Source organism: Eschscholzia californica, unplaced genomic scaffold (genome assembly GCF_041429995.1).
Source record: "Eschscholzia californica isolate CP2 unplaced genomic scaffold, dmEscCali1.0.p SCAF_2, whole genome shotgun sequence".
NCBI lineage: Eukaryota > Viridiplantae > Streptophyta > Magnoliopsida > Ranunculales > Papaveraceae > Eschscholzia > Eschscholzia californica.
The window spans coordinates 52,752,561-52,765,252 of NW_028238309.1; the positions used below are offsets into that span (position 1 = coordinate 52,752,561).

General features: G+C 35.7%; 1 protein-coding gene across 2 annotated transcripts; it reads right to left on the reverse strand.

Annotated features, from left to right (window-relative positions):
* Nucleotides 1-618: 618 nt before the first annotated feature.
* On the reverse strand, nucleotides 619-8,697 carry LOC147558943 (DNA (cytosine-5)-methyltransferase CMT3-like). Of its 2 annotated transcripts, none has more exons than XM_086660696.1 (20): nucleotides 7,984-8,697; nucleotides 7,774-7,884; nucleotides 7,400-7,507; nucleotides 6,489-6,611; nucleotides 6,293-6,392; nucleotides 5,953-6,167; nucleotides 5,091-5,156; nucleotides 4,760-5,005; nucleotides 4,199-4,257; nucleotides 3,971-4,037; nucleotides 3,527-3,856; nucleotides 3,263-3,331; nucleotides 3,096-3,182; nucleotides 2,910-2,997; nucleotides 2,491-2,612; nucleotides 2,176-2,280; nucleotides 2,052-2,095; nucleotides 1,786-1,855; nucleotides 1,582-1,685; nucleotides 619-1,038 (listed from the first exon to the last, which is right to left on the reverse strand). In XM_086660696.1, the coding sequence occupies exons 1-20, from the start codon at nucleotides 8,305-8,307 to the stop codon at nucleotides 861-863; spliced, it is 2,616 nt and encodes an 871-aa protein (XP_086516822.1). In that variant the 5' UTR covers nucleotides 8,308-8,697; the 3' UTR covers nucleotides 619-860. The 2 variants fall into 2 exon arrangements, with proteins under 2 accessions (XP_086516822.1, XP_086516821.1); XM_086660695.1 differs by having other exon boundaries at nucleotides 5,953-6,170; nucleotides 7,984-8,504.
* Between the last annotated feature and the right edge of the window lie 3,995 nt (nucleotides 8,698-12,692).

Consider the following 12,692-nt stretch of genomic DNA (forward strand, 5'->3'; position numbering starts at 1 on the left):
GACCATTAGACTGAGCTTTCCCTAACAGTCTACTTAGTGCTTCCATGCAGATAATAAACAAGGGGACAGAGGGTCCCCTTGTCTTAGTCCTCTAGTGGGAGAAAATGATGGGCCTGGGTGCCCATTAAGAAGGACTGAAACTGAAGTAGTTGAGATACATTGTGATATAAGTGTGTAGAAAGATTCAGCAAATCCTAGCTTATGAAGAATGTGCATCAAAAACTTCCATTCGATTCTATCAAAAACTTTTGAACTTATGAAGCTTGAGACCCATGTATTTCTGATTCCCATGCATGGTTTTCTGTGCCATGTCTCCCAAGGACAAAAGCATTTTGATAAGGGCTAATGATATTATCCAGATGTGGTTTCAACCTATTGATTCTTCAGGATTAAGAAACATTCATAATGATTGATATAATTCTAGAACTATTGAGAAATCATACAGAATGTGTTTGGTTTTGTAATGTGGAACCCAGATTAGGTACTTTCTTTTTCATGGTTTCATTTTTGAAGGATCATTATATTATAAGATAGATTAAGGCTTTAAGCACATAAATTTTCACAAAATTAAATGATTGATATAATTCTGCAACTATTGAGAAATCATACAGATATCAGTTTTATCATTCCGAAGAATCAATACTATAAATAAGATGAAGATCTAATTGTACTAGTACACAACTCTATTGATTAAAAAATTAAAACATGAGGAGCAAGATGTACTAAGAGAATGTTGTTTCCTGACAAACTCTACCAAATTGATGGTCCTAGGTGAAACAACAATATAAAGTTTAAGAATGACATACCCAAATCGGGAGAAATAATGATAGAACATATAAAGTTTTAAAGACAAGCCCTTCTTAAGCAGTATCTTGAACATCAATAGCAGCTGCTTGTTCTTGTTCAAGAGAACAAGGAAACTTCGGCGGGAGAGTAAAGAGGGCTTCCTCTAAACAACTCCCTTGGGATGCCAATCCAAGTGCATAACCCAATGCCCTAGCAACTGGAACGGCAACCGCATTCCCTACTTGAATATACCTTAAAGAGGAAAAGTAAGAATTTTTAGTCAAATACAAGAAACACGAGTAAACTGCAAAACCTCATGAAATGCAGCTGGTGTTTCCAACGAAGATAAATAAAGTTACTGCTATTTGTTTTCGAATAAGAATTGAATTGGGTTCGAAGTTATTCTTTTTGAAGACATCGATAAAACAGCTGCAATGCTTAATTTTGATTCAAGATATTGTTGGTGTGATTTGGCAAGGAACTACTTGCATTATAGTACATGGACACTTGTTTACCACCATACTGGATGCAAATAGGAAGTTAGTCTGGCTTTGCTGATGCAATCTATCTTGTTCTAAAAGATGGAGTATTAGCCTACCCTTATTTGTCTGTTTGTTGTAAATGGGTTCTAACTACCCTTATTTGTCTGCTGATCTTTACAAAAAAAACTGAATCTGCACTACTACTTATGTTCATGACCCATTTCGGTTAAGTTTCAAATTATGTAGAACAGATTAGCTAAAATATTTGTTTTAAATTGTGTTAACAAGAGCTTTTAGAGTGAGAATGAAGTACCTCTCTTTAACAACACCGAAGAGCTTGTAATAATCAGGGAATCCTTGTAGCCGTGCATTTTCACGAACTGAAAGTACTCTATCTTGTTCCGGATGTAGTATTGCCTATAAGTTTTAATTTCACAAGTGAGTATACTAGTTCATAAATACAACATCAATCACATAAGATGTGGATGGAAAGGGTGGAAGAGGAAAGGAGAAGAACCTGATTATGGGGCTCAGCCCTAGTGACAACTGTCGAGACAATCTCATCATACCACAAACGACCAAACGGCCTGAAACCAATCAAAAAGCAGTTAATTAGTCAACAACCCTTGGTTGGAGTGGTAAGAGGTATAATCTTCCACCCTAGAGGTCAAGGGTTCGAGACACGCTGAACAATTAAAAAAAAAAAAAAAAGCAGTTAATTAAACAAGCAAAGGCTAATCAATATAAGTAGACTGTTGTAGAAAGAGGGAAGTAATTACTTACTTGGATGATGTGCCGCGGACAAACGTCATTGCATATTCAGGTACCTAGGATAACATAAGAAGAACTCAAGAGTTTGCATAAAAACAAGTGAAAACCGAAACAAGATAAATAGCAATGGTTTTACCAGTGGCTTCCCAGAAGATAAGAGGACTCTTTCAACTGTCGGATCCCATTCGACCTTATTATCAGCACCAACCATCACACCAGGTAGGTTTCTAAAGTTGGCACCCTACAAAAAGAAAAAAAATCCTTAACGATGGTATCCAAGAATATATCTTAATGAGTTTTAATTCTTGTATGTCAGCTAGCAAAAGAAATTAACCACTAGTAAATGTAGAAACAATTAAAGAACCAACCAATCAACACATAGCAGAATATTACTCATATCTTTAATTGCAGATAATTGTGGACAATATTAAAAAGATAATGGGATAAGAACCTTTTTCTTAGGAATTTGATTAACCCTTTGCTGGTCATCGTCATTTAACTGCAAGGCCCGATGGTCAAATAGCATTGGCTTCTCTAGTGCTACTGACCCTGCAGCAGCCAATCCCACCATCTCTGCAAAATAGAAAGAACAAATAATGTCATAAAGTTTGTTGCTATAAGTTCACAAAAATTATCTTAATAACCACTTCACTTATATACTGCATCGTTTAAAGACCTGTTATATAGGTAATAGTTTTGTTACTATTATTCATTTCAACTTGTGTTTTAATAAATATAATATGCATTAAGAATGTTTAGCTGATGTATTATTTCTGAAATATAATGCAGAAAATTTTGTGATTGACACTAGATATATTATTTTCCTATATCACACATTCAGTAATTAAAGAGCCAAGAACAACAACTCACCATGCTTGGGTAGTCTGATATATCGCTGAAACTCCGTCAAAGGCTCGCTCTCATAAGGTATTTCATCCCTCGTTTCATAAGTGGTGACCTACAAATAATACAAGGCAAGTATGAGCTTCTTTATACATATTATAAATTTATAACTTAATAAACAGTAAGTGTAAAAAATAAACAAATTTTGGTTACCGCAGGAAGGTCAGAGATAGCATCCCCGAGAAGTAAAGCCTTTTCAAGGTTACTAGTGTGATTTTCATCATATGCAACAACATTCCTCTACATTTACAGAAAAACTAATTTGTTAAAACCTACCAAAGTATTATAAAAAAAATGTTCCCAGATAAATACACCCATACCTCAAACTCAACAGGGGCAAAACCACGACTCACGACCTCATGTGTTGGTAATGGGTATTGAGGCAATATCTATAACAGGAAGAAAAACATGAATAAGCAAGTTGGTAATCCATAAATTTTTGTTTATTCATTAGCTAGCTTTATGTTTTTGAAGTTAGACAGAACCTTCGACATAAAAGTTTTACTTAACCAAGTCACTCAATGTTCACTGTTAGAAAACTTGTATACTAGTTATAATTGATAAAACTAAAGTTAACCCAATACCTCAGTAGGTCGAGCACCCCACAAGAACACTCGCATTCGAAACTGAGGAAGGCCATAACATCCAGCAACCATCATGCCTAACCTTGCTTGGTAATTCATAGCAACAAGACGACTCAACGCATATCGACCAAGATATCCACCAGCAAACTTTAAAATGTCAACCACATTTTCCATCAAAACATACTTTGGCTTTAAGTAATTAACAATATCCATGAAAACGACAAGTTGATGATTCTTTGGGTCATCCAGCGGTTTATCTTTATTTCTGAAGCGATTGAACCCGCTAACACCTTGGCAAGGTGGACCGCCACATATAACATCACAATCACCCTAAAGACAAATATAGAAAGAAATAAGTATAACAATGCACCAGTAACAGCAACAAATTTGCACTTACACTGAAAAGGTTTCTAGTTGTTAAAATGTCAATGCCACCAAACTTACTGGAAGTGGCAAGATGTTCATTCTATATCCAGTCGTTACAAAGTCTCTTATTCTTTCATCGCATTTGCTGCAGAAATTGACAAAATTAATACTACACAACTTGCAAAACTAATTGATTTAGCATAGACATTTTTTTACGATGTACATCTAAGTAACTCATTACATCTTTTAACAAAAAAAACTCATTACATCTTTTAACAAAAAAACTCATTACATAAGTAAACATACCCAAGACCATCCAAAGGCTCCCATGTGTCATCACTAGGACCATAGCCCTTCCACCTCACCTGAATGTACATTAAAATAACAAACTGTTCAGAATTTACAAAATCCAAGGTTTGGATGTTAAGATTTGCAACCATAACTTGCAATTCTTCCTACTTTGATAGGGAAAGCCCAGCTAAAATCTGATTGTCCGTGTATATCTACTTTATAGAATTAATTTTAAACAGATTCAGGTGAAATTAGAAATCCAATCGACCGCATTACAATAAACATTAAGACACTCCAAATATCATATAACAGCACGTACTGTCAAAGCACATGAGTAAGTCACAAAGACAGACATGTATTTCATCCTTCAAACCAAAACATGAAGGCTCTAGAAGATGAACTAGATATGAAAAATGATATTCTTTTTTCATCAATCAATCAATAAGGGTTATAGTACTGATGTACCAAATAATAAGGCTGACAAGCATTAAATAAGCAGAATAAAAATGAGGACTAGCCATGAGAGTATAAAAAGGATATAAATAAAAAAAGATATAGTTCTCATAAAAGCAATACCTTGAAATGTAATCCTCGTTTTTTAAGTTCGTTCGGATCGCCATAACAAATACCGACAAATTTTGCCACTTCAAACTCCCCTGATGGAACACCAGAGTCATCTTCATCCTCTTCTTCCTTATTTTCCTCAACTTGGATTGAGCCATCAGTACGAACATGTGGAGTCCCCACTAAAGAGTGGTCCTCACAGAGCTTCGCCCATTCCTTCAATAAAATCAAGAAATCATCTGCACTCTCATTTCGAACCTGCAGCCAGTTTCCACGTTAAATTCCAGAAAGTCCACCTGCACAAACTAGAGAATTGAGGGAGTATGATGAAACAACACTGTACCTCAGTCTCAGGATGGTTGTACTTTAAGCTTTCACAAGCATATTTGTTTAAGTCAACTGCCCACCTCTATACAAACCCAAAGCAACCAATTGTGTGAGAAAACTTTGCAGTAATAAGCTGAATGTGAAGAATTACGTGCATGTGCTAGAATGTGCACAATAATTAGTTGATTTATATGCGATCAAAGCTAGCTTCAATGCTTTAACATAACACTTATGGGGAGAAAGAATAGCAAATTATTCAGGGCCAAATAGATTCAGAAGGCATAAATAGAGATAAAGAAAAAGGAGTAACAGCAACATGGATTTTCGTTCATCCGAAAATATTTTAAAACATGAGACAAGCTATATATAGGTTTTTAGGATCAATCGCAATGGAAAGCAGATGTTGTAATTCACCTTAAAACACAGTCTAGAAACATTATGTTCCAACCTCTAGCCCAGCCCAAATAAACACATAGGAATGACGTATCATAATACATTGTCGATTTCCTACATACCTTAGCTCCTAATCTCTACAAACATATTCCCTAGTAGCAACGTAATACCACTATGGAAGGACCCCTTTTGGCTAACCATGTGGCCTAAGGTTGTGTGTGAATCATAATGTGAGGGTTCCATGCAGGAAGTTTCAAATTTGTTTTATACTCCAAATCAACTAAAGGTCATCCTCTTGGAGGATAAGAATGGAGACTTCAATTCAAACATCAGTCACGATGAAGCTTTACTTTCGTTTAGTCTTATTTAGGTGTGAGCCTCTCACGGCATATCGGTTCCAAAAGACATGCATAAATAGATCTTCTGTGTGGTTTTTACTAATTATGCAAATGTCAAAGGAAAAAAAATAGCCACAATTAACTTACAGTGACAAGATTGACACCAGATAATGCTGCTCCAAGGCACAAACCAGTAGACATAGCTCCACAACCAGAATATAGATCGAGCAGAGCCATATCAGGCTTTGCAGGCCTTGAAAGTACAGAAGATTCTGCACAACTAACAACTCCATTAGCTGCCCCCTCGCAACTAGCCTCACTAGATATAGTTGAAGATGTTTCGTTGCCATCTTTTCCACTTTCTGCTAAATATTGAGTTCATTTACAGAAACAGCACATAAATGAATAAAACCAAGCAAATAAAATAAATGGTCGACAAAAATATATCTGAAACACGACTTTGATTCTGAATACATTAAGTTGTTACCTGTAGGAAGATTTTTAAAAGTTGAATAGGCAATTGAGTAGGACATATCATAGTAGAAATCACATGGGGGGATTTTTGCCTCCTTGGCAGCCACATCTATCTGTTTGAAGAACAATATAATTGTTTACTGACAGCAGGAACAAACAAAATAACAGAAATATCATGGAGTCAACAAACGTAAAATTGAAAATCATACATCAGGCTGCACTTTAAATATTGTGATCTTGGAAATGATGCAATTAAGTGGGTTGTCGTCCTTTTGATCAGAATAAAACACACGCCTCTCATCAATGAGACCGGAATGATCCTTGTTTATAACCTGAAAACATCCAAATAACATAAAAACTATTTAGTGCTAAAACTTAATACTACAGAACAGTATAATCATGTCATAACTCATAAATCAATCATACTGCCTGTTTCTTTAATAAATTAATCATAAGAAACTGAATGTTTGAGCCCAAGTGTATTACTCTATATGCTTCACACACATGTATATCATCTAGTAGGCTAAAAATGTAGTGCAACCAAAAAGATTTTGAATAAGAGATGCAACGAAAAATTTAACTGTGTGCCAATAGAAAGCTTATGAACCAAAGATAGACGAAGAGTTTTTTTAGTCGCTGTACCAGACAGTTACTTGATTTTAAGAAAAACAACTGGAAAAAAGAAAACAGAAAAATCTCTAATTGTTGACTAACCACTAGATCCATATTAATACCCATAGCACCAATTCTCTTGAGTTCTACATACTCTTCAAAACTACCGCACCAAAGTGCTCACACAACAAGATGTTCCATCGCCAGACCCCATAGGGCCATAACCCACCACCACCCTAATAACAGATGCTAAAAAGGCAACTCTTTTTTATGTTCATTTCTCCGCTTTTGTTATGTAAAATAGTTGTATGTAGTTGCATTAATAAATCTCAACTTGAAAGGAACTAATTTGATATAGATGGGGTTATTGTTTGATATAAAGCAATTCAAAACAATGTCAAAAAGATCATTTTCTTTTCTAACTATATGCTAGATAACAAGCTCATAGATACTTAACCATGGGAAAATCAAACAAATTTGATATGCAATAAGAGGGATACGGCCTTACTGTGTCCTCAGCTTTGTAGAACCACCTAGCCGTAAAGTAGGGCTCCTGATCAGTTGTTTCAAACAATTCAACTATTTTTGCAATATAGTCAGGTCCTCCCTCTTCCCCCTGTTAGAAAACAAGGGTAAACAGATAAATTGTTAAAATTGGGCATAAATCACCAGCTAATTAAAATTTCCAATAAAAATGCATTAAAAAGATCAGATCTTTAGTACTTTTATAGCTTTATCATCTTAGTGAATGAATTCCCCTTCAAGGGAAAATCAAGTAGATCTTATTATATACAGTAATACCCAAAAAAATAAAATTGTTCTTTAGTAGTAAATCACAATGAAATATTTTAGAATTTAGGGTGGAAACGCAAATCCACTCACCTTGACATAAACATCATCGTTTAGGCTGAACATGCAACCATCGACTTCAGCCATCTTATAATGGCGTTTTACTTTTAAAATCTCCTCATTCTCGTCTTTCTTCTGCTTCAACTGAACAATAAATCACAATAAAAACTCAAAAGATGAAAAAGGAGACTATTAAATTGAAAAGGGAACCTAAAATATTTAGGGTTTTAAAAAAAATCGTACCTTTATAGGGTTATACCTCTCAGGCCATAATCTCCTAGCTTCCTCATCTGAAAATGGTTCCCCAGATAATCGACAATCAGAATTATCATCATTTTTAACTGTCTTCCTCTTCTTAGAAACCAATTCTTCATTATTAGCGAACAATTTCTTCTGCTCTGATTCATCAAAATCGCATAGTTCCTCAGGCATCTCAAAATCATCCACCAAATTTTCTGATTCTTCTTCTTTAACCTTCAATCTCTTCGATTTTTTCGAAGAAGTAGAAGAGGATTCGCCATTCTTCTTTGAAGACTGTTGACTACGTTTCTTACCCTTCGTCGTCATTGATCAACCGCCGGGAACGAAAGATCGTCGGAAGATCACCGGAACCCTAAGAAGAGTAGAAGAAAGAGAGACCACAAAACGCGGCAAGGGGGAAAAGCAAAATGAGAGGAGGAATAGGAAGAGGCGCGGAATGAAGAGATTAATAGCAAAAGCTAAAAAGTTTGAAATTTGTGAGAGAAAATAATTGGGCGGGAAACGGAATTGAAAGGAAAATATTTCATTTTTAGAGGGAAATTGAAGTCCGTACTCAAAAATTCAATACGTGTCAGAATTAGGGGGTATGTGTAATATAACAAAGTTGTTTACTTGACTAGTGGATATATTTACATTTATGGAAGTAAAAGATAATATAAAGAAATGAAATCTTGTCTTTTTGCTAGAAAGGGTAACAAAAGAACGGGTTAAGAACACGTATAATAAAAAGAAGCCTGTTTTTAACGTGGGTAACGTGGACCCACGAACGTGGGTAAGTGGACAGACAAGCCAACTCCATTGCTCCACTACGTTGGTTGACTCATAGAGGCTCTCAAATGGTTAAGAACGTAGAACATGAGCAAGAGGTTAAAGGTTTGAGTCATCTACTTAAGCATGTCAATGCATATCCGAATATTCGACATCCGATCCGCATCCGTATTCGAATTTCAAAAAGATATGCGAAATTTCGAATTCGGATATTCCTTATCGGATATCTGTTTATCGGATATGGATACATTCATATTCGATCCGATAAATATCCCTATCCGATAAGTAATATAAAAAATTAAATTTATTCATAATAATATAAAAAAATGTATGGTTGAGATTTATTGTTTAGATCTAATGGTTAAAAAATTTAAAAACAAATTTGAAATTTTGTTAAAGTTTCGGATATCAAATATTTATCGGATTCGGATATTGATTTCTAATATCCATCGGATAATTATCGGATTCGGATAATTATCGGATTCGGATAGCTTATCGGATTCGGATACGGATATGTCTATATCCGATCCGATAAGCTACCGTTTACAATCCTACATCTACCGAGCATTGTTTGAAATCTTACGTGTTGGTTGTTTTTTTACTTGTGTCTAAGTCTGAATTGGTTTAATCTGAAATTGGCTGAACTGAATTAGCTGAACTATACTACAAATTAGATGTTTGTTTTTTAGGTCTGAGTTTTTAGGTCTGACTTAAAATTTTGACAATCATACCCTAACTGATATTTTGGACAAAAAGGAATGAAACCTATCTCTTTCTTATTCTTCTTAACAAAGAAACCCTAAAACCTATATCAGGGTTTCTCTTTCACTTCTCCCTCCAACAAAAACCAAAACCATCCGCCTCCTTCTCTCTTTCTCTGGATCTCTGAATATCTCTCTCTGAATCTCTCCAGCCGAAGGTCATCAAAGCTAAACCCTCGCCAGATTCGACGAGGGTGATTTCTGGTGTCTGTTGTGGTGATTTCTGGTGTCGTGTGATTTCTGGTGTGGTAGTGGTGGTGGTTCTCCTCTCCTTTGTGATGGTGGTGCGATTTGTGGTTGTTGTGATGTGGTATTTGGTGGTGGTGGTGGTGGTGGTGTTGTGATCTGAGACGTTGGTTTGGTCTGTGGTGGTGGTGGTGTTGTGATCAGAGCGTTGGTTTGGTCTGTGGTGGTGGTGGTGGTGGTGTTGTGATCAGAGCGTTGGTTTGGTCTATGGTGGTGGTGGTCTATTATGTGGTCAGAGGTGGTGATGGTTTGGTGGCGGTGGTTCGGGTGGGGGTTTTGTGGTGACGGTTTTGTGGTGGCAGTGGTGGTGTTCTTGTTTATTGTGGTGGTGTGAAACATTTTACTGAGAAAGATTTTTTCAAAGTTAAGGGATATAAACGTTATTTGACATTTTTCAGCTGTTAAAACCTTATTTCAGACTTGTTTTGAAGTCTGAAATTTGTGGGGTATTTTTCAGCCGAATTGAGATTGGTTTTCAAATTTTCTTGAATTGTGAAACAAACATCTGAAATCTGAATTAGGATTCAATTGAGACCCAATCCAGTTTTCAGATCTGAAAAAATAAAAAAAATAAAAAACACCTTAGTAAATTTTTTTACTATGCGAATACAGAGTCCCTACTTTTATTTTTTGCTTCGGGCCTCCAAATGTTTGGGTCGGCTTTGAGGCTCCAAACTTAAAATTTGTTGATTATTTGTTTCAAAAAAATTGACTTTTTAATTATAAGATTGTATCGGGAAACCTATCGAGATGACAAAAAAATGAGAAAAACAAAAAACAAATTAACAAGAATAAATAAATATAGAAAATAAAAACAGTGGGTGTGGATCTCATTTTCTAGGGGATCTATCTCAAACTAGTTGTTGGCCTTTCTAGTGACTAGTTGGAAGTGGCGAGGACCTTCTTTGAAAGGGTCCCAACCTCTCGAGGAACCCATCTTCGGACTCTCCTGATGGGCAGATCCGATAACGGATTAAGCTCCCAAGTTTTTTTTATGGGAAGTTTTATAAGGCCTCCCCGTGAACCATTTTACTTGCTAAATTATCACTGAGGGGAGGCCTTTTAACAAAAATAAGGGGGTCCTATAAAATCTCCCCTTTTTTATTTGGGGGCCCAACCCCTAATTATAGGGTTTGTTCCAAGGCATTTCCAATGCAAGACCCGTAAAAAATTCTATTAGTCCTATTTGTCAAGTTCCAATTGAGATTTTTATTTCTAGTCGTTCGAGCAGATACCCTCAGTGTTTTTGTGACCCTTATACATAATCTTAAAACTTGTTTTGTTTACTTAAGTGGTATATTTATTCTTGCAAAAATATAATTAGATATATTTATGATATATGAAGACTTGATCCTATTGACTCAAATCTATAAAATTTACGAATTCGACTATCAGAGATTTTGGACAGGATTCTCTAGAAATAGAGTGCCCTATTGAAATATCTCTACATAACTACCGCTACATCATCTTAGACATTCAAATAGAGTTTGCATTCGAGAATATCTAAAGAAAAAAATTTACGTGATACTCAGAGATTCTAAAATTGAGCGACACATTGGAGATGCTTTGAATGGTGCTACATGAGCATTTGATCAATAATTTTGTCCAATCCTAAAGCAAGAGAAAAACTACATGGGTATTCAGTGTTACCCGGTCTCCATCAGTGTGTTGGGCTGTCGTTTGAGGAGAAAACTTTATACTCCATATAACAAATTAGAAAAGCTTATTTTATCTCGTAACTATAATTCAAATTTGTTTCAAGTACAACTACTATACGTTTCAGATTTAGTTTTAACTTGGGCTTTAAGAGTCTCAAAGAGGAAACATCTTCTTGAAGATCTATAAACTCGGCAGAATATTTACGAAGGATCTTTGAACAGAAGAATTTCTAATTATCTTAGATACGAGATAAACTCAAAAGAAAACCCTAATTACGAAATAGTAGCTCAATACAACACGGTAGACCCGAACCACCTCAATCCCACCGCCTATTACTGTCGGTTCAAAGCGACCTATAAAACGGCATCACATCACCTTCACCAAGGTACGCTCCCTAAGGATCAATCAATACTCAATGCTTTAACTGCAAAGCGCAATCTGACTATCTCGAGCGTCCGAGGAATTTCCGAACTCTTTGCAGGTTTCTCCCAAGTTTCCAGGAGAGCGAGAGCTAAAGGAGCTATACCATTCATTCATATTGATTCATCCAGACGGGATATCAACCATTCAGACGTGATTCAACATCAAGTCTCTATTTCCTGACTGATATTTGGGATTGCCATTTTTGACATCAACAATTATTTCTTACTCGACGAAAGAGAGAAATTAGTAACTCCTTCTATATCACTTCTATATCAATAGTAGTTATTTTCTTTGAGCGTCATGTGATCCGTTGAAGTAGTTGCACGCTCCCTTTAGCATAATGTGCAAGACATAATTGTCTCAATAAGGAGAACCTAAAACAAAATTTGAATTTCAAATAACATGGATCTGTATATATGTTACCTAATTTGAATTTCAAATAATATCGATCTGTATATATGTTACACCTTTTGTTTAAAAAACTTCCTCTTTATACTTTTCTTCTTCAAAACTCATGGAAATGAGCCAATGGAGAAGGATCAATCTACCATCTGCTAGCGAGTCTCTTACTTGGCCGAAAAGAGAGAAAAAGAAAGAGAAATTAGTAACTCCGCCTATATCGATAGTTTATTTTGTTTGAGCGTCATGCGATCGGTCGAAGTAGTTGCACGCTCCCATTAGCGTAACGCGCAAGACATAACCGTCTACCGTGCATGCGATGCACATAGTCATGTACAATTTTCAGAGGACTTCATGAGAACTCTTTCATCCAAGGAGCCCGGAGTTAAACTTTCTATTACCAAATTGCAACAAAAACATAAGTGAAGATGATAA

Excerpts from the sequence above, each read along its gene's own strand:
- LOC147558943 (XM_086660695.1), bottom strand. The coding sequence starts at position 8,307 with ATGACGACGAAGGGTAAGAAACGTAGTCAACAGTCTTCAAAGAAGAAT. Across the intron at positions 5,006-5,090 it reads ACAACCATCCTGAGACTGAG|GTTCGAAATGAGAGTGCAGA; the intron begins GTACAGTGTTGT and ends AACTGGCTGCAG. Across the intron at positions 2,613-2,909 it reads TATCAGACTACCCAAGCATG|AGATGGTGGGATTGGCTGCT; the intron begins GTGAGTTGTTGT and ends TCTATTTTGCAG.